Source organism: Onychostruthus taczanowskii, unplaced genomic scaffold (genome assembly GCF_017590055.1).
Source record: "Onychostruthus taczanowskii isolate IOZ18803 unplaced genomic scaffold, ASM1759005v1 scaffold136, whole genome shotgun sequence".
NCBI classification, from domain to species: Eukaryota; Metazoa; Chordata; class Aves; order Passeriformes; family Passeridae; genus Onychostruthus; species Onychostruthus taczanowskii.
In genome coordinates, this window is record NW_024498529.1 from 554,628 (window position 1) to 576,127 (window position 21,500).

At 42.1% G+C, this 21,500-nt stretch overlaps 2 protein-coding genes across 19 annotated transcripts in view; both read right to left on the reverse strand.

The window, feature by feature from the left end:
* Positions 1-21,500, reverse strand: part of PPFIBP1 (PPFIA binding protein 1) — a 656,824-nt gene that overhangs the window by 547,157 nt on the left and 88,167 nt on the right. The window lies entirely within an intron of this gene.
* STYK1 (serine/threonine/tyrosine kinase 1) lies at positions 968-21,022 on the reverse strand. 2 transcript variants are annotated; one of them, XM_041397139.1, is made up of 11 exons: positions 17,618-21,022; positions 12,123-12,290; positions 10,682-10,786; positions 9,698-9,841; positions 8,075-8,323; positions 7,641-7,822; positions 5,821-5,904; positions 5,366-5,574; positions 5,114-5,154; positions 4,637-4,733; positions 968-4,235 (listed from the first exon to the last, which is right to left on the reverse strand). In XM_041397139.1, the coding sequence occupies exons 3-11, from the start codon at positions 10,746-10,748 to the stop codon at positions 4,031-4,033; spliced, it is 1,278 nt and encodes a 425-aa protein (XP_041253073.1). In that variant the 5' UTR covers positions 10,749-10,786; positions 12,123-12,290; positions 17,618-21,022; the 3' UTR covers positions 968-4,030. The 2 variants fall into 2 exon arrangements, with proteins under 2 accessions (XP_041253073.1, XP_041253072.1); XM_041397138.1 differs by having other exon boundaries at positions 10,682-12,290.

Consider the following 21,500-nt stretch of genomic DNA (forward strand, 5'->3'; position numbering starts at 1 on the left):
ATCTTGGGTTAAACATCAGCATGAAGAACAATTCCTCTCAGCGATCCTCATGGATCCCTTCCAACTCAGGGCATTCTATGACTCCGTGATTCTATGAAGTAAAATGCCCCTTGCAGAAGCGGGGGCTGTTTAAAAACAAGGCAAGAGGAAAACACTAGCTCACCTCCTTCTTTTATCATAGATAGAAAGACCTGTTAAACCTCCCAAAAATATGAGAGTAACATGAAACTTAGGTGAAAAAAGTAGCCTTTTTAAGTGTCTTGGAGAGTTGGGGGGATGTTTGTGGATTATTGCTATTTCTTGATGGTGCAGCACCTGCTATAAATAGACCCACAAGCTGCAGGAGGTAGCACATAAACCAGTGCACTCTCACATTCTCATGACCACCAAAGCCCTCACCAAAAATGCAATTCTGTGAATGCAGAAGAGTAGTGCAGTACTTCTCTTCCATGTGGCTGAACAAGAGTCCTTTGCAACATGCCCACTGTAGCACAAAGAAGATTTTGCAGTTCAAAGACTTTCAAAATTCATATTGCTCATGTGTGGTTTAAAAAAGTTCCAAGCATGGCGAAGCCAAATCATATCAGGAAAATTTAATATCTGTGCCTCCTGTCTGTTGTCACTTTTTGGACCACTTTTTTCACTCTCTGCCTGCTCTGGATAGGATTTCCTCATCCTTAGGAGATTCATTGGATCTAATTCAGTCTCTCACTGAAAAGGTGGTCAGATGCCTGAAGAAGACATGTAGAAGAGATAAGGCTTTGAATGAAAGATAAGCTACATTTAAGAAGAACAGAGAAACAATCCACCAGAAACAAATTATGCAGATGGTCCTGTCATGTTTGAGAAAATTAAATATAATAATAAAAAGGCAACATTTTTCATGGGAACAAAACATTATAATTAAACAACTAAAACCAAGTCTATCACTAAAAACTGAAAAGCCATGATTCTCCACAAAACACCTGAAAAATTTCCACCAAGTACTCAGGGGGTTCACTAAGGAGAAATTGATGCATGAGTCTACATTGATCCTAAAATGGAGACTGCTATGTGGAAAAGATTTAAAGTATAGGATACTTTAAAAAGCAGGGAGGGCAGTTAAACTAAGGTAACTCCACATGTACAATTACATTATGCCAGTATAAAATTTATTATCATCTAGATTCAGTTACTTCCAAACCAACAAATTAACCAGGGGAAGACAAATCAGAGCAAGAATGCTTACATTCTTAGAATGAATAAGGACACATTACTGAAGGGACATTAAATTAGATCTTGTCATACAGTAAGAAAATGTCTTTCTGTGGGCAAATTCATAAGCAGGGTCTTGGCACAGATTTGTTGCAGGGGAAACCAAAGTAGATCTTTTGTTGGAGGCTATGAGGTGCTCAGCATCTGAATTCCCATGGACTTCCTTGATCAGAGCTTTCACAACAGAAATAAAATATGAGCATTCGTAAATCAGAGCATTGCTTTCTGTGCTCTGAGAAGAGTGCTACATTTGTTATCTTTAGCTCTCTGTTTAACAAGGCACCCTGTGCGTTATTTGTCAGGTCTGCAGGAGCACTGGGGATGCTTTCACAGCTCTGGGATTGTATTATCTGCCACATACCCACATTTCACAGGCAAGACCTTTCTGAATACCCACTTTTCAGTGGGAGATTTGAACCAATCAAATGCTTTTTAAAATAAATAGTTTATTCACCAAAGATAACTGTGAATTTGACATAATTTACGAGGTAGCTTTGAAACTGTTTCCAAGGGAGGGAGAGAGAAAAGGATGTTATTATTCTACCATTTGGAAAAGAAGGTATCTCAATTCTCCAGGTCAGATTTACACCAACTGGTTTATGAAGATCCAGGTGGCAATTAGCGAACACCATGGGAAAAGTCAGAAAGCTGACTGCTTCCTCTTGAATGGACTTTGCAATGTCCCAGTGTATAGTGGTGACACATGGACTGTATGAACTCACATTTATTTATGCAAGCAATCATAATTTCCTACAAAGACTATTTAATTCATGTCATTTGGCATTAAAAAATAGAAAACTTCTTACCATTGTCTTTGGAAGAAGACCAACAAGTTTTCATGGAAACCAGAATGGAAAGAGTCATGCTAAGTAGGGAGATGCTGAGTGAACACTGAATCCACTCTTCACACAGAATGGTAAAATTATTCCTTTAATGTGTGTTTAGTCTTTTTTCACAAGGACCTTTAGTGCTCACAGTTTCAAAATAGTAAGAGAAAAAAAAACCCCTAAGATACTATCAACTTTAAAAACAGAAGTGAGAAAATCTGTTTCACAGACTGATTCTGCTTGTTTTTAAATGAAAGCAAAATAGCCACAACTTCCAGTGAAAATTTTTATGATGCCTGCATGTCCATTAAAATCAATGATAAAAAAATTTCATATAAGCTTTGAAGTACTCCCCTGACCTGCAGAGAAAGCACACTCTCCACTGAAGATGTACGACATTTGTGTAACAGCTTCTGCATCCACAGACATGAAGGGTTTTGCTTGGTTTTATTGTTGTTGGGCAAGGAGGTGTGGGGATTGGTTTTTTGTGTGTTTGAATACAGTGCACATGCTCCCAAGGGAAGCTAGAGCATAAAGCACTGGAGAAATCCCAGAGAATTATTGAATACCACCCCAGTATGTTCCCCAGGACATCTCCTCTTTCAAATACCCAACTGATGCATTTTCCTGGGACAGAAAAGATGGGGAAAAATTTCCAGAAACCTCATGGTAGGTTGACTCTGGCTGAATGGCAGGTACCCATCCAGCCACTCTGTAATTTCCTCTTCTTAACTGGACAGGGGAGAGAAAATATAACAAAAGTCTCCCAGGTCAAGATCAGGACAGCAAGAGATCATTCACCAATTACTGTTATGGGCAAAACAGACTCAACTTGAGAAAAAATAGTTTTGTGCTAATCAAATTAGGAAGTATAATGACAAATAAAACCAAGTCTTGCAGCACCTTCCTCCAACCTTCCCTTCTTCCCAGGCTCAGCTTCACTCCCAATTTCTCTACCTTTTCTCATCCAGCAGGGAGAATGGGAGTTGTGGTGAGTTCATCTCACATTGTCTCTGCTGCTCTTTCCTCCGCAGGGGGAGGACTCCTCACACGCTTTCCCTGCTCCAGTGTGGCATCCCTCCAAAGGAAAGTAGGTCCTTCAAGAATTTCTCCAATATAAGTTCTTCGCAAGGGTTGTTTTTCATGAAGTGCTCCAGCACGAGTCCCTTTCTATGAGGTGCAGTCCTTCTCCAATGAGGGCTCCCCTCTCCACAGATTCTGCCAGGACAGACTCTGCTCCAGCACAGGCTTCCCTTGGAGTCACAGCCTCCTCCAGACATCCCCCTGCTCTGGGGTGGGCTCCTTCAGGGGCTGCACGTGGATCTCTGCACCCACCCCTGCCCTCCAGGGACTGCAGGGGCTCAGCCATCTCGCTGTGGGCTGCACCACAGAATCTCAGGGAAATCTCAACTCTGGAACAGCTCCTACCGCTCCTTCTGCCCTGCCCTGGGTGTTTGCATAGCTGTTCCTCTCACATTCACACTCCTCTCTTTCACCTGCTGCTGTGCAGTATCTTTTACACTTTCTTAAATATGTAATCACAGAGGTGCTACCAGTGTTGCTGAAGGGCTCAGCCTTGACCAGCAGCAGGTCCCATCGTGGAGCTGAGGGAAGTTTCTGGCATCTTCTCACAGAAGTCACCTCTGCAGTCCACCCCATCACCAAAACCTTGCCACACAAACCTAACACTCCTTTAATTTAAGTTTCTCATTACATTTTCTACAGCTTCCTAACACACTTTACTTCCAAATGGCAGGCAGAATGATACCAACAAGTTGATTTAACAATGACGATAACAGTTTCTTGTGTCTGGCCTGAAGATTATATAGATGTTTGAAGAACAAAGGGATCCCTTTCCAATATATGCACCTCGTTCTGAGCTTGCAAAATATTTAGAAAGGGAAAACTCTGAGACTTCTTTCTTCTTTACCAAAATATGAAAGGACCCTTCAGAGGACTGTGTATTCCCTCACCAGGCTATGCACATCAACACCAGCAACATCAGCATAGAGTTCAGGCACCACTGGCTCAGGTACCTGCAGCACTGTGTGCCCATTGCTGGTCTTCATAGCTGTTTTCAGGGAGCACAAGAGCTGTGCTGGGGAAGGCCGGTGAGCTGCACTCCACTGCCAGCAGGACTTCATGATGCAGTACCTGTAAATTATGAAATTATGCCTTCATACAATGAAATGTACCTTAGATCTTCCCTTTGGATATTTTGTTCACTTCAGAGTATATCCTATAACTTAGAGGAGAAAAATCATTCCCCAGCAGTGCTGCACCTTGCAAGGAAGCAGTGGAGCAGCAAAATGCAAGGGCACTTAAGCAAACAGAAACAAGTGTCATTTTCAATAGGACAGAAAGGTTTTGGCCACAGAGGTTTTATGCAGCAGAACTCAGTAAGGAGATGTGGCAGACACAAACCTCCTCAGCTGGCAGATTACTCTCAGTATAGTCTAGACTTAGAAATCTTGTGTAAAATCTCATTTTCTATGTCTCATTTCCATTTAGCTTTGCCATCTCATGTTCAATTGTCCATAAAACAAGTGGCTTACATGGCTTGCTGACAGCTCAAGGGCTGCTTCATAATATTCTGTTTCTGCAGGTATGATAAGATGTCAGAAGGTGGCACCTCAGGATATGGTGGAGCACCTGGAAGAGCAAAAGGAGCAATGGTAGAAAACTCTATGGCAGTGGTTGCAGAGAGCAGCTTCTGTGCAAGACTGCCTTCCTTCCCTAGCAAAATCTGGGTTTTTTTCCTACCACAATTTACAATAACAGAAGGTCTAAAAGGAACTGATGAGACTTTGCAAATCGGAAAAAACCAGAGTGCTCATTTAAATGGCCCAACTTTACATTCTAAAATTTGAGTTGATGAGACTTTGCAAATTGGAAAAAAACAGAATGCTCATTTAAATGGCCCAACTTTACATTCTAAAATTTGAGATTTTGGATCTTGTTAATTTGCTGCTTCCTTATGTTTTTTTGGTTTTGTTTTTTTTTTTTTTTTTATTAGCATTAAATCTTCTTACCTAATGTAATCATTTCATACAGTAGAATTCCAAAAGACCATCTGCAAGAAAAGAAAACAAAGTGATGCTGTTTGCTGGCTTAAATACATAAAAACAACTAGGCATGGCCTGCAGACAGGAGAAAGAATGAGCTGTAAAAGTGGAGTGTTATGCTGAAACTACATCTGCCTTCCTGTGAATTTCAGGACATGAAATTATAGATAAAGGAGTGAAAGAGACAGGTGAACTTCTAGTCCCAAAATGAAGCCATACATGTCTGCCTTGATGGTAGGGGGTTTACTCAGGAGCCTCTCTGGTGCCTGCCACTTGACGGGCACTTTCCGTACGACTGAGCTGGCACCATGTGTGTGAGTTTCATAGGCCAGGCCCAAACCACAGAGCTTAGCAGTGAAGTTGTGATGGAGAAGGACATTCCTGGCAGCAATGTCACCATGGAACAAGTTCTTTTCTTCGAGATAAGCCTGGGAAATTTGAAAAGAAAGAAGACCAGATGATTTTTAAAAGCAAATTTAACTGATAAAAATTTTCACTGAGTTTATGCTTACCTTCAACATTGTGGAGTTACATGTGCCCACCGACATAATGGAAGCATATTTTAACAAAGCCTTTATTCTCAGTGCTTAGGCCAAGAAGACTTAAGCCACCACACAAACTTGTGTTACAGTCAAGCAAGAAGGAAAAAATGCAGCCAACCTGAGGAGACTTACCAGAGCTGCTGCAACCTGCTGTCCAACCTCATATACCTGCCTCTCAGTGAGGTCATAGGGGATACCATCCATTGCCATTACATCCTAGACACAAAGTAAGAGACCTTGGTTCAAGCAAATGCCACAGCATTTGCCACAGTAGGATTGTGGGGAATGTTTCCTTCTAATCTATCTAATCTTATGCTCCTCCTTCTCACAATTGCTCATAAATTGACTGAAATGTAGGAGGATGTGGATGGGTGATGTTGAGGGTGTGTTGAGTAAGACAAGTATATTACAGACATCTGGTGGGCAAACTGACATGTGGGGAAAAATTAATGTTAGACATTGTCAGAATGACAGTGAAGAATGACAATCCACACAGGTGAATAAAAGATATATTATAAATTAGAATGATGAGTAGAAAAGCACATTTCTAACACTTGAATTGGGCACTTGGTATGAGACTAACAGTCCATCTCTCCTACCACCCTGCCTGTAAGAGTAAGAGAGAGAGATGAGAGAGAGAATAAGGTAAGCACACAATGTTCTTCCTGTGCCATTTTACAGCCCACAGATACATTCTACTTAAAAACTTCCTTAGATGGTTATGGTTTCAACATGTTCAGTAACCTTTGAAAGATTGCCTTCCATAACTGACCTCATATGAACTCAGTATCCACAGCAGTCAGTGGCAAGACATTCCATTAGTCAAATCCTCAGATCATGAAGAATCAGCTCCATTTGTATGTTTTGAATGTGACACGTACTAGCCTTATTTCCTACCACCTGGACCTTCTGATGAACAGGACAGGAATCAATCCTCTATTGATGTAGATGTAGGAGAGTGATGGATTTACATGGTAACAGCAGAGTTTTGTTTCCATGCCTTTTGTAACAATGAGTCATAGAATCAGAATATGCTGAAGTGGAAGTGACCCAAAAGACCATTGAGTCCAACTCCTGGCCCTGCATAGGACATTCCAACAACCCCACCCTGTCCCTGACAGTGTTGTCCAAACAATCATGGAGCTCAGACAGTCTTGCAACTGTGACCATTCCCTGGAGCACATGTTCAGTGCCCCATCACCCTCTGGGGGAAGAATATCTTCCTGCTATCCAATATAAACCTCCCCTGATATTTAGGCTCTTTTTTTAGCTTGAGTTAACATTTTCAGTGGACTGCATATTTTCATACTATCAGACCTCATCAGCAATGGGCAGACATGAAGCCATTATTCACATATATGAAACTTCTTCCTGTGCATTATTTCATTTTTAACTATGCTGAATTTCATCTGTTCTTTTTATTGACAAGTCTCTCAAGCTTGGAAGATCCTTCTGCAATTCCTTTGGGTCTGCCCTTGGCTTTACTGGCTGGAATCATCAGCAAATATCCTCACGTCACTGTCATCCCATTTTTAGGTTATTAATACATAGAATGAACAGCACCATGCCCTAGATAGCTGACCTCCCTTCAGTGCAAGTACCAACCTTTCATTCTTATAGTCTCTACTTCCTGTATTTTACCAACTAGTTATCATCCCATGACCTTCCCCTGTGTTGTAACTGCTCTGCTTTCTTAAAAGCATTTGGAGTGAGACATGATTGAAAACTTTAGAAATTCAGGTGGCTGTATGAATTCATTCTAATTCCAGTGCCTGCAATGCCCTTCAATGGTCTGCCAAGTAGGACCCGTGTAGAACTTCTTTGGAGCATGGAAATAGTTTTGATTTATACAGAGGGATGCATGGAGAGATAAAAAATAATTTATGACTTAGGGATAGATATGTACCTAAGGAACTCAAGAAGCTATTCTGTCATCACTTCTTTTGACTCACCTTCCGACATGTCCACAGAAATGTCAGCAGGTCACCAAGAGACACATCTTCCATGATCATATAAAGTGGGAGCTGGTCTACACAACATCCAACCAATTCAACCAGGTTCTCATGATGGCCAAGATTTTGATGAAATTTAATCTTTCCCAAGAAATCCTCTACTTTCTCGGGACTAGCTGGATCTAAGAGAACAAAAGAAAACAAATTTAAAAAAATCCAAACCAACAACAAATGAAAGCAGCAAACAGCAGGCTGACAGCTAAAACCAACATGATCATCAATTTTTAATACTACCAAGACATTCCTACAGGAACATCTCAGACTTACTGTACTGAACATAGCTTGTTCTTGCCCAGTATTGATGGCAACGCTCTGCCCAGCACCATGTCTGGGATACAGACTGTACCAAAATGGATCCTGACCAGGGGCCACACCTTGCAAGGCTTTCAATACCACAGTCTTAGTCTTCCCAGAGTTCCCAGTTTCCAACTGTGCTCTGTAGATGCTCCCATAGCTCCCACGTTTTATCAGCTGCAAGGTGTCTGGTAAGAGTTTCTCTCGTGGTATCTCTAATTCTTTCAGAGTCAAGGATGCAGAATTTAGCAGGCTCTCCACAGATCTCTCACTCAGCTGGATGTAGCGGTTCTCTGTTGCACAGGGTTCCTGCTGATTCTTTCTTGTCACTGACAAAAGCAAATACATATGAGGCATAAAAGCAGACAGATGAACTCTTGTAATAGATGGCAATGCTCATCCTTCCATGCTCTTTAATTTTTGCTCCACAGTGTTTCAGAAATCAGGGCAAAGTAAGGAACTGTTATTGTATCCTACTTATCCTGGCCCCTGAAGAGGACAAAGAATTTATCTCCCACTCTATTTGATGAAAAGACAGAACCAGTCTAGAAATTTCTCCCACATTTAACTACATAACCTTAATAGATAAGACACATTTGGACTTCATTCCCACGTGCTCAAGCAATGAACATTTTCTTTTATTACCAGTTCTCAAGTATTTCTCTTAATATAGGCTCAAGATCTGTTTCCCTTGGCATATGCAAAATTAGTTCAGAATTGTATTTTCATTTCCACAGCCACACGCATACCAACAAGCCTTTCCCTACCCCCTCACCAGTTCTACTTCACCCTGTTCTACTACCTACTACTCCCTCACCCTGTTCTACTTCATGTTGTCTCCAAAGGAAGAGGGTGACAGCAGCTTGAAATTAAATTTCTTAAATGGCAGTATACAAAATGGATTAACTAGGAGTAATCTACATCAAAATTACTACCATTCATAATTACCCCAGTAAAACTCTCCTTGCAGCAGCCTTCAGGTGCTGTTACATAAATACACTTCACAGCTCTTGTGATGTTACCACAGCATGTTAAACAGCCTACATGGCATGATGCTTTAGATTTTCTCTTAGCTTCCACTACTGCTCCTGCAATGTAGGAATGTGCCCCCTGTTGATGGAGTGACAAAACTATCCATTGTCCCCTTAAAAAGGAAAGAAGCCCAGAAGTTTCTCTCCTTGATTAGGTGAGAAGGCATCTCATAGGCCTAGGGGACTTCACCTCAAACTTAAGGATAGCTAACTGGACAGAAGTCAAAAAGTCCCACCTGAGCAATTTACTAGAAAAAGAAATGAACAAAGAAACTAATCACTTTTGTGAGGTGTTTTTACCAGGAGCAAGAACCTCCTGCACCTGGCTTGGTTTTTCTCTATTTGCTATTTTGCCTTTTATTAAACCTTTTTGTTTCCAACACTGCAACAGAAGCCATCCTGCTGATTTTATGCCTCCAAAGGTAGCTGAGCTATCTTGGGTGTGTAATAGACCTCCAAGAGCTTATGAGACCTGGCTCAAGGAGGCTACTATAACACTGCAAAATGAAGTAAATCAGTCTTCACAATTTTTCTAATGTTTACTGGATTGATGAATACCAGACAGGATCCTCATAAACGGTTTTGCCTAACAGCTCAAGTGATGGGGAAATGGAATTGGCTTCTGGCTGTGAAACCAATACTCTTTCCTCTGGTTGAAAAGCATTTTTTTACCTTGGGATCCGGTTGGTGCTGATTGCTCCTGCTTTGCTCGCAGGCTGCGGCAGTGGAGCCAAAGGATCACAGTGAGCACAGTGACAAAAACTCCCACCAGGAGAACTGGGACAATGATCACTTCTGTTTGATATTCACACACAACTGCCAGAAGAGAAAGAAAATGGAAAACCAGGGAGTAAGCAGCACACTTGGTTCTGTATAACCATGTAGCAACAACCCATTTCAGTAACTTTCAACCCCAGAAGTGTGTGGTCCATCCTCTGGAATAGCTGAACACTGTTAGTGCTGCCACCTTATTTTTCAAAGGTGCTGAGTACCTAAACTGCATGAAATCACTAAGACTCCCACAACTAAGGTCACTTATTTAGATGCTTTAATACGCAGGCCAGGAATTGTAGCCATTTGAAGTCACATCCACTAGTGAAACAGAGCAGCACTGGAAGCAGGACAACAAGGAGATGGGATGCGGACTGGATATTGCTGTCATCATGTGCAATTACAGCTCCAGCTCCTTCCAGTAAAATTACACAGAGCATTTTAAAGGAAACTAGGTGTGGACACCTTTGGAATTTGACTGGAAGACATTGCAATTAGCAAGGCTTGTGAAGGTAACTAGCTTTCTCATGTCCCCAGATTTGGAGGTGGTCAAGACCATTTTTTCCATTCCAAAAGATGGCAAAAAGTCATGAAATCAAAATCCTACAAAACTGGTCCTTTGGGAAGCAGCAGGGAATCTTTAATGACTGCTGTACACCTCATTTGAAGTAGGAATTCTCTAAAATCGTGAGATTAACCCAGCCACAGAGGCTTCATCCCCATAAACATTTCTTCCCTGAAACACAACGCAGAGAAAGCTCCATCAAATCTTTCTGTGTGGGCTGGGATGCAGTGGAGGAAGAGAAAAGGCTTGGCACACTTTTTAGCGAACCTGGCCTTCCTGCAAGCATGTGAAATCTTATTAAAGGAATGTGTGAATCTTACCACATAGCTTGTCATTGCTATTGCACTCCAGAAGCATCCGTGAGAATCTTTTCACATCCCCTGCCATGTTCAGTTACAAGCAAGCAAGCCTCCAACCCCCACTTCCTGCACAGATGTAAAGAATAATAACAAAGTTTATTAGGAGAAAGGATGATGATGAAGCAACAAGTGAAGTGAAGTGAATAGGGAGCTTTTTACCCCTTACAATCAGTGGCTGCATGAAGCAGCACTGGGATTTAAAGGCTTACAGAATGACGCAGGATATGCACTAGCACGTCCTATGGATGATGCACTGCATGACCAGACAGAATTTAGGGTTAAGCTTGTTCTACAGTGCTCCACAAGCAAATGAGGACCCCTAGTCCTAAAGGCTGGTATATGTACAAAAATCCATAGATATGAACCTCATTATATTTAAAGAACATCTAATATCCTCCTAGCTAACACATTTTTAAGATGCCAGAATGGCTCAGCATTTTATCTTCTGGTCCATTACAAGTGAACAGATCAGCAGCATGCAGAGAAAATGTCATTTTTGACTACAGTCCTTGCCACAACTCCTCCTGTTGCTGTACAAAGACAAGGAGAAAAAAGAGGTGTCATTAGGGCTCTCTGGTACCAACTTCTGGGCACTGCCAAGTCTGTAGGTATTCTGAAACATCTGCAACTCTTCTGCATTTGTAGCTGAAAATCCACAGCCTGTACAAGCATGCACCTTGTTTAGTCACTGCTTCTTATAAACATTGCCAAAATGTAACATCTTCACAAACAGTATTACCTAGAACATTTTATAGGAATCATGACTTCTATCCTGTAAGCACCTACTTTGTTTTCAGCTATGCGTTTTAGGCAATTAACCTCAATGGCAAATATAGGGCATTGATTTTATGGAATTTGATGATGAAAAATTTAACAGTTTGTTCTCATGCTTAAAATTAGTGAGTGAAATTATTCTTTACCAGTTGCACATCAGAGACAGCAGAGAGAGGAAAATGGAATATACCTGTGCTTTAAGGTATCACAAAAAGTCTGTTTCCTTTTTTTTACTTAATTTCATTCTTAATGTGCTAGCAGATTTACCTAGTTCCAAGGCTGGCTACACCAGGAATCCAGTCAAAGGAGTAATAACACAGCAATAATACCAAGCTTTTCACGTACACTCTGAAAGCAAGCACACTGAAACAACCCACCTCAGCTCTAACACACACACACACACTTACACACAAATACACAGGACCAGGCCTGGCTTCCTTCATTCTCAGGTACACACAGACTTCAGGACCACTAGCCAGTAATCATATTGTATAAGTCATGAACAGTCCAAGCTCCATCTTAAAACTGCCAATGGCTTTGTACAGGTGCTTACTAGAATGCACACTGACATTTACACACCATGCAAGCACAGGCACAAAAAAGCACACATATCCCAATTTGTGCTTACAGAGAGAGCAGCAAAGATCCATGGAAAAAGCTCTGACACAGCAGCCATGTCTACACTGGTCCCTGTGTGTAGAGAAGATTCCTCCCTACTCTTTATGCACCTCCCAGCCGTGATGCCAGTGGGTGGCACTCATGTTTTCCAACCATACTCAGGGCAGAACCATGGGATCTAGGAATGAAAACAATGGCAGTCATTGGCACTTTATTTGCCCTGGCACTCCCATGTGCTGTGGTTGCTTATGGAGGTGTAAGCAATGGAAAAGACTGATTACAGAAGCGCACTTACACTCTACCTCTCTATCCTCTCACAATACTCAGCAAGCAGAAAAAGAAGTTTTGCTCAGTAAGGTAATTCTGAAGTGCCTTTCAGTGCTACTTTTCAGGTCAAGACTAAATAAATTCCTGGACTAGGCTGTTTCTGCAGCTTACTTGTTTAACAGTAACATCACTGCAGTTCTTACATTCCTATCCTCACAAGGAGAATGGTAACTCAGAAATCCACAGAACTCACGTTATACATTTAATATTTTTTTGCAATGGAAGACATGAAAGTTATGTGGAACTAACATGTTCATGTGCGTACTCAACACAGAGCAGGACTACTGACAGTGCTCAACTAATTTTATTAGATTAAGACATTTTAATTTTATTAGATTAAGACATTTTTCAAAGGAAACAAAAATATCTTAAAAGGTTCAAAATCTGTGCCTTACTGGCATTCTGATTTTCCTTGCCTGTGGGTTAACACTGTACCAAGATCAGTGCTGTCTAGATCATGTGCACACATACACTGTGTTACTCAATTTAGAATTTGCATTAGAGAATTTGTGCAATTTTTACTAAATATCAGCTTGTTTATTCCACTGGATTTTTGAAATTTTCCTTTACACAGACTGAATTCCATTCACTGGAATTCATAGAGTTGTAAAGGTTGGAAAAGATCATGAAAACCATCAAATCACACAGTCAGCCCAGCACCACCACCATGTTCACCACTAAACCATGCCCCCATGTGCCACATCCACAGGCTTTTTGTACATTTCCAGGCATGGTAACTCCACCAACTTCACTGGGCAGCCCATCCCAATGTTTAATGACTCAAAGAAATTTTTCCTGATCTAATATAAACATCCCCTGACACAACTTGAGGCTGTTTCCTCTTGTCCTGTCCCTTGTTCCCTGGAGCAGAGCCCAATCCCCCCCAGCTGTCCCCTCCTGTCAGGGAGTTGTGCAGAGCCAGAAGGTCCCCCCTGAGCCTCCTTTTCTCCAGGCTGAGCCCCCCCAGCTCCCTCAGCCCCTCCTGGTGCTCCAGACCCTTCCCCAGCTCCATTCCCTTCTCTGGACACGCTCCAGCCCCTCAATGTGTTTCCTGTCCTGAGGTTCCCAGAAGTGCCCAGGATCTGAGGCGTGGCCCCAGCAGTGCCAGCCCAGGGGACAGTCACTGCCCTGGCCTTGCTGCCACAGCCCAGGTGCCATTGGCCTCCTGCCCCCCTGGGCACACCTGGGCTCCTGTCCAGTGCTGTCCCCAGCACCCCCAGGGCCTTTCCCAGCTTTCCAGCTCCTCTGCCCCAGCCTGGAGCTGCAGGGGGTTGGTGTGACACAAGGGCAGGACCCACAACCTGGCCTTGTTGAACCCCACACAACTGGCCTAAGCCCATGGATCCAGCCTGTCCAGATCCCTCTGCAGAGCCTTCTGACCCTCAACCTGAACCCAAATCCTGATGTCAAAGCTAAATATACAAGGAAGACCACAGTAGCTAAAAATAGCACAAGCAGCTGCTCTTAGACAATGGGAAATACAGGGCAAAACCTTAGCAGAAATTACATTACAGTCACCTGCACTTGCAAAGAGCTCCTAGCAGACTACTTGGTGCACTACATGTGGCACAGCAGTTCCACAGCTTGGCAGCAGTGACAGGTTAATTAGCTCTCATCCTACACCAACACTGTTCCTCTGTGCACACTTGCCAACAGGATGAACACTTGGGCAACACAGGGACAGGGACAGGAACAAGCAGCTAGATGGTGGCATCTGTGGGAGCTGCTTAAACCAGTTCAGGAAACCCAAATACTGAATGTGAATGTAGCTGAGCTGAATTAAGTGTTCACCAATGCCAAAAGAAGGAATTATTCCCTGTCTTTGCTGTCTTCTCATTGCTTGTTTTGCTCTCAGTTGTGCAATTGATCACATGGTAAATTGATTCAAACCACTAACCTAGCAGGAAAAATCCACTGCTCTTTTGCCATGGTGATTTCCTGCCATTTTAGTGGCTGGGATTAGTCAGGGGTGAATGGCTAATTCACCTAAAGCTGTAGTGTGAAACCACTCCCTGTGTGTCAGCACAGATCCACAAGCACTGTGTGCCAGCAGAAGCCTTACTGTGATTTTTCCAGTCCCCTGTCACTCATTCTCACATGGAACCATCCCCTTAGCAATAGCAGAAGCTAATTCACATAATTGTAAAGCCCTAAAATAATCAATGCTCTCTGACGTTTTATGGCCTTGAAGTTCTCATTAAGTTCAAATTATGTTATTTAAAGTGCCAGGACTAAGACTTAAGAAGCCTGAGTGACAAACTTCGTGGTGAAGACTGAAAAGAAATATCAAGACTTAAGACGCCCATGGAATATATGGGAACAGACAGCTTGAATACTGCCCACACAGAATCTGCCTGCTGCTTGCTCCTGCCATGTTCAGGATAGTAACTTGTCCATATTCACAGCAAATATACAGTTTTGCCCCTGAATATGTCTAATTTGTAAGCTACGAGCAGTTCCCATCATCAGTGCAAACATATAAATCCTTGTGTAATGATTAGCTAAAGGTCTAAAGAAACAGCTGATTAATTAAATATGACAAAAATAAAGGCTAAGATTAATCTAGATCTTCATTAGACCATTTAAAAAGTGCTATGAGCTGACATGGATTTAATGCAATTATTTCTCCAGACATCCTCTCCCATGTTAACTGCATACCACTTTATTATAAAAATATTCTTACACTTGTTTTTCATGCACCAATTGTGAGGACCAGCTGTAAAGTGACTACAGGCACATAAAGTACAGCTGAGTAATTCAGTAACTGCAGTTCAGCACACCGCCTGACTGATAAAAGACAAATCTTTAAACATTACGTCTTCTACTCAATTTCTTGCAGTGGCAAAACCTTGCTCTACAGCTTTTCCCATTACCATTTCACTGCTGCTTTTATTATTTCCCTCCTGTCTGACCTTTGAACATGGTCAACGGTCAAGGCTTTGGCAACTGCTCTGCACAAGCGCACTGTGTTGGCTGTGCAGCAGGAAGGGAGAGGAGCTACCAGGGAATTACGGGAACCAAAACAGCAGGAAACCAAAGGAGTGGGCAGTTGTGGACATTGAATGGAAGAGAAGAGGGAGGAAAAAACCATCATTGCAAAGCAAACAAAGAGATTTTTTTTTCCTCTGCTTTGTCCACCGTTTACTTAAAGCAGCATCCAAAACAAATAAAAAAACAAGCCCGACAGGTTTCAGCCATGCATTTGTTAGACTGCATATTCTGTCTCTTCTGCCTGCACAAGACCTTATTGACTATTTCCAACAGCCTGGCAGACCATGTCATTTTTGCAAGGTTTCCCTGGCCCATGGAGTCACCTAATCTCTCACTGCAAGGCACCTGTGGGTCACCAAGCAGCATCTTCACCTATGCTGAATGGAAAATTCTGACCAGCCACACCAGCGTCCCTTCTGTCCTTGTGAACAAGGACTAAAAATAATATCCTGTGGCTTGCTGTAGCACTGTCTCAGCTATCAAGATTTAGTATTACAACTCACTTTTGAAATAGCTGATACCTGTAATACCCTGTAAGAAAACAAAGCGTTTCAAAAATCAGATACCGAAACACAAGATTTTCTTTTGGTGGTCCAAAATTAGAAGCAATACTTGCATATTAAACCTAGGCTAGCTGCTAGAGAAGGAAATTAAGGGAGTGGAAGAAAATTAGGCTGACCACTTTTGAAGAGCTAGACCATAGAGAAAACAGCAAATAATGAGGCCCAGGCTGCTGTTTCAGCAGGTGGTTGCTTAGAGGAAACTTGGCTCCTTTTCAATATAGCAGAAAAAACAGGCAAAGTTAACAGTTACTACTGCACTGAAAAATTAGTCAGGAGGACTCAGTGCTGCTGTGCTTTTATGCTAAAAATTTTAGCTCTAACTGGCACCATTTCAGTGGAGATATGCAAGTTCTTACAGTGCTAGGTTTTGCTTAGATCATCTACAAAAATTAATTTATTTGTGCTGCATAAGGAAATCTAAGTACAGAAGTGTGAAATGGTACAGAACCTGAATGAGGATTAAGACATTTTTTCTAATGCCGACATGGACTACTATAGTTTCTGAAAAATTAACATATATCTTGAACATTCCCAATTAATTAAGGCCACCCAAAGTAATTCCTCACAGGTAATCTGAAGAATGAGTTAAAATAATAAAAAAACCCAAGGAACACATTAAGCTGAAGGCCTTAATGAGCATGCTATTAAAAGTCTAGAGGCCAAACTTTCAACAGTACACTATCACCTATGGCTTCATTTTATGAAAGCAAAATCATATACTACTTTTGAAAATGTCTCCCTGCTGACTGAGCTTAGATTTTGCTGGTAGCTGTCTGTAATAAGCATGTATCAAACCCCAGCACAAATACAGAAATTCTGAAAAACTGTGACAGCAAAAGCTATGACAGAACATGAGAAGAATGAAGGATTTTTGTTTCAAAGGACCACACATACATATACCTCTTGTGGAAAACCTACTGTGTGATAAAAACACTGTATGACATCACATTGCTGCTTAATGGTTTCAGAAATCAAACATAAATCTGCTTTCATAAATTCACAGCCACCTGAAGCTGTGTAGACAACTTTAGTTCTAGTTTCCCAAGTTTTGGATGTTTCTTGGTGGATTTAACAATGGTTTTGTTTGTAACTTAATCAGTAGCTCATGCACACACAGGTAAACACAGGAAAAACTAGATATCTGCACTACTTTGGGTTAGAGATCACTGCATTAGAATCAAGCAACAGCGATGGGAGTAAAATAATAATTACTTCTGAATTCAGCCCTTTCTTAACTAAAGACTGGACATTTATACACACATTCATAGCATCACCCTGTTTCAGTGAAATGCAACTAATTTTATACAAAACTTAATTATTTTTTTTTATTTCTTCCTCTTTAAAAAATGCCTGTGAGCGATTTCATTCAAATCAGACAGTGTGTAGAGGACATCCCTCTTTTATTTTTCTCCTCAAACCCCAACACCATTATGATCACAGAAATGGCTGTAAGTAGCTTCACTACCAGCAGTAAGCACATGCACGTACGTACATGCACACACACAGACATACAGACTTTACAGTACAGCCACCTTCTAATTCAGGTCACATTTATGTTAATAAAAGTCTTTTAAGAAATAAATAGTCATGGGCTGATCTTCCAGATGTGCTTTCTCTCACTTACCTGAATGACACCACTTCCCTTACTCTGTGCTTGTCTTTTCCTGATGCTCTCCTGCTGCCGGTTCCCAGCTTGTGAGGCCACTCCCAGTAACTCCTATGATTACTTTGGCAGGGTTGTAAATCTTATGATTAAGTTCCTCACTGATTTTTCTAATCCAGTCCCGCCCAGCTTCATCTCTTTGCTGGTCTAGGTCTCCTCAGCTGTCTCCCCAGGGATATCCAACACACAGCTGACAGGAAGGCACACACTTGCAGAACAGGTCTGCCTAGCTTCCACACACCAGCTGCTCATGGGCTGACTACAGACAGGCACAACAAAGAGCCCTCAGCAGGCACCTGCAGTGGGGTTTGAAAGGCACACCAATACAGAGGGACAGTTTATGTAATAAACAGAATTCATATGCTTCTGGATACAGGTTCACGTTTACAAAGAATGGGCTCCTGGGACAGAAAATCTGCACAAAACCCCCAGGACTCCAGAGGCTGAAAAAGCATTCCATCGGGAACACAGCCTGCAAATGAAGAAAGAGATAAAAGACTAACGATATCAAAACATGCTACAGCAGACAGTAGAAACACAAAGTTTTTCACATTCTGCCTTGCCCCCTGGTGACCCTCCTGCTCAGGCTGCTCATGCATTCTGCCAGAATTCTGGAAAGTTTGGCTTTCCCCTGCCCTTTCCTTACATCACTCTGAGCTCCCCAAACACACCAGACAATATTCCTGAACTTCCCTGTGACCTTTTCCTGCCATGATGGCCTGGGGGTCTCCATTGTGCTTCGCTGGTGTCCTCAGCAGCCGTGGGGTCTAATCTTCATCACACCTCTGCATTTTAGTTCTGGGGACTTTCTTCACAACCAATCCATGTATGCAAGCCCCAGCTGTCGGTCTGCCCTCCCCTATCACTGATAAATCTTGTGTTGAGAGTTTCAGATTTCTGAGTCCTGCTTATGTGAGTCTATACAAGATTATCTGCTTACCTACTTCATAGGAGTGAGAGGCAGCGCATTTCAAGAGTAAACAACATGAGACCTACTTCTTGTTGAGAGCCAAACTTCATTTCACACTCAGAAACTCGATGCAGGTGGCTTGGGGAAGATGCAGCAGATGATGTGATCTCTGCCAACTGTTTTGGCCAAACTCACCTACTCCTATTAACATTTTGTTGCTGCATATAATTATGTTGTTGTGGGGAAAATTTTAGTTGTGGCACAGTCAATATTTTTAGGTATCAAAAGACAATAGTTAATTTGAGAGAGACTTCTCCTTAGTATTATTCCTCCAGCTGGCATTAACCCGTGTGTGCAAAATGGTGAAAACAGGAATGACTTTTTCATTACTTGATCTCTCTACAGACACTGGCAGGAGTGGGCAAAGTAGTATCAGCAAAATAGTCCTGTGATATGGATTTTTATCCCCTGAGAAACCAGGAGAGACATCTTCTAGATTGAAAATTTTCTTGAAATAGAAAGATCACTACTGCTGCAGAATGTAAGTTTAGACTCTTGATTTCACCTTTCCTCTCATTCTGGTACTAATTTGCATTGACTGTCTGTAGTGTTTTCTCCATGAAGGAGTAGGGGATCTGTCTTATACCTCATTCTCCATTAAACAGTAAGTAAAATGCAAATAACAGTTCCTCGTTTAAATGAGTTTCTTACTGAAATGAGTTACATTCTACAGGCACCCTCCTCAAGGGCACCTGGAGGAAAACCTTTTCAGATTCCTGTTTAAAAATATGACAACTGAAAATCTTCCTCCTTTCAGTTTCTACACCTCCCTACTGTGGAAGAGAGTGTCAACAGCAAAGGGTTAAATATTCAGGGTAAGCATATGCAAAAGCAGCAATGGCTGCAGCTTTTAATTTCCCCCACCAGTGTCTCTGTTGTGCTCCCAGTCTGACTGGTTGGATATTTTATTGGTTCAGAGTTCAGGCTTTAGCCTATACAATCCTCCTCATTCATCAACATGCCTTTTTCCCTGCTTAGTGAAGTGGCAGAAGTAATTTATTGTCCTGTGAAAAACAGACTTTTCCTGCTAAGTCTTGTCTTGTATGTGCATCCACAAAGAAAACATTACTTGTTTAACATCCTCTATCCTTCTGTTTTTTTCCTTATGATTAACCACACTGAAGGCAGCAGACTGGCAGTTTTATTAACATAACCATCCTCTTCATCTCCAAGACAGCTGTAGCACACGTACAAACTATCTTAACTGCACACAGCTGCTGCACCATAGCCTCAGGATGGGTTCTGGGACTAAGCAGTGAACTTCTTGAGTTATTTTCACCTTCTAATATGACTTAAAACTGTGGCTTATAGCTGATAAATTGTGACTGATCTTTTGGTCAACTTAAGCCCACAGAGGTGTAGAAACTCAGAAGATAAGGGGCTAATGTGTAAGTCTCAAACAACAACAGCCAGACAGCTGCAGAGCCAACCACGGATCGCTGGTAACAGCACGCTGTGAGAAAGAACAAGATGTGGCTGGGGAAGGGGCCATGCAGAGGAAGGGCAGCACTTTTATGGGACATACACCCTTGATGTAGTTTCTGCAGATAAGCACAACAGGGCACAGCACAGGAACAATCTTGAAGTGAAAGAAAACCTCCCATCATTATCTCAAGTGTCTGCTCTGCCTCATGAGCTTTGCCTCTCAAAGTAGCATGTTTTCTTAATCAAGAAAAATAACAAGCCTATTTTTTAAATGGCGATTCTGTTGTGATTTTCAGTTCAGCCCTGCAGTATTTGTTATTTGAAATTTCCAAAGGTTGCACCATATGAAAAGAAATAAAGTAGAAAACTGAAATGACCTAATGATTAGGCATCAATCTTCATCAGCCAGCTAAAGGTCCAGTAATTTGCTAGCACTCCCTCTATTCAGGGATTTTACTCAGCTGCTTTTGAACCCCTGCAAAACTTTAGCAACACAATGCTCTGTGATAAAGTTGCATTCATGCAACCTAGGTGAATAAATACTTAATTCTATTTCGAAGATAAAGTCTCATCTTCAAACCAGCTACTCAGTTGGCAGTGAAATGAGTGGTGATTGCAAGAGATGAGTAAGTCTGCTGCATAATAAGAATACTAATATACCAAATAATTTAAAAACAGGACTAAGTTTGTATTTGTGAGGATGAAAAAGGGTAACAAGAGACAGCCCAAACCATTCAAGGTTTGGATATTGATCTGGAATGGGACATGACTTGGACCACGGGCAATTCAGAAATGGGACTCTGCTATAAACCAGGTAATTCCTATCTATTACTCTTGACAAACCTTGAGTCTTGTTGCTCTTTCTGCAGAACAATTCTAACCTGATTTTGCCTAGTCCTGCAAACACCTTCTCTGGCTTTTTTTGTTTTAATGATACAAAATCATAGAATCACAGAACAGTTTGGAAGAGACCTTCATAGACCATGCAGTTCCAATCCCCCCACCATGGGCAGAGACACAGAGACACTTTCCACTAGTCCATGCAGCCTGACCCTGATCCAGGGATGGGCATCCACAACTTTCTCAAGGCAACCTGTTCCAACTTCTCACCACCCTCACTGGCAACTATTTTTTCCTTATATCCAATATAAACCTACTCTCCTTAGCCGAGAACCTGCTGCTCGTTGTGCCCTCATTGCCGGCCCTGGTCTGACGTCTCACTCCACCCGCAGGTAGGGAGAGACTCCCTGAGAAAAGCAGCAGAAGCTCCATCCAGCTTTAAATTCAGGGGTTAAGATGTACCTTCTGGGTTACTGTCAGGAAAGTCCCTGACACCACAGCCCATCTAGCGCGGCCGCTCCCGCCACGACTGCAGTTCCGGCGGCTCGCCGTGCGCGGGGGCGGTCCGTGCTGCGGCGGAGATGAGGGCACGGAGGGTGGGACTCCTCT

What these genes read in the sequence shown, in the direction of transcription:
- STYK1 (XM_041397139.1), bottom strand. Translation starts at nt 10,748, where the DNA reads ATGGCAGGGGATGTGAAAAGATTCTCACGGATGCTTCTGGAGTGCAAT. An exon ending in AGCACCAACCGGATCCCAAG is followed by an intron (nt 8,324 to 9,697) that starts GTAAAAAAATGC and finishes TGCTTTTGTCAG; the next exon opens with TGACAAGAAAGAATCAGCAG. An exon ending in GTATGAAATGATTACATTAG is followed by an intron (nt 4,734 to 5,113) that starts GTAAGAAGATTT and finishes TTGCTCTTCCAG; the next exon opens with GTGCTCCACCATATCCTGAG.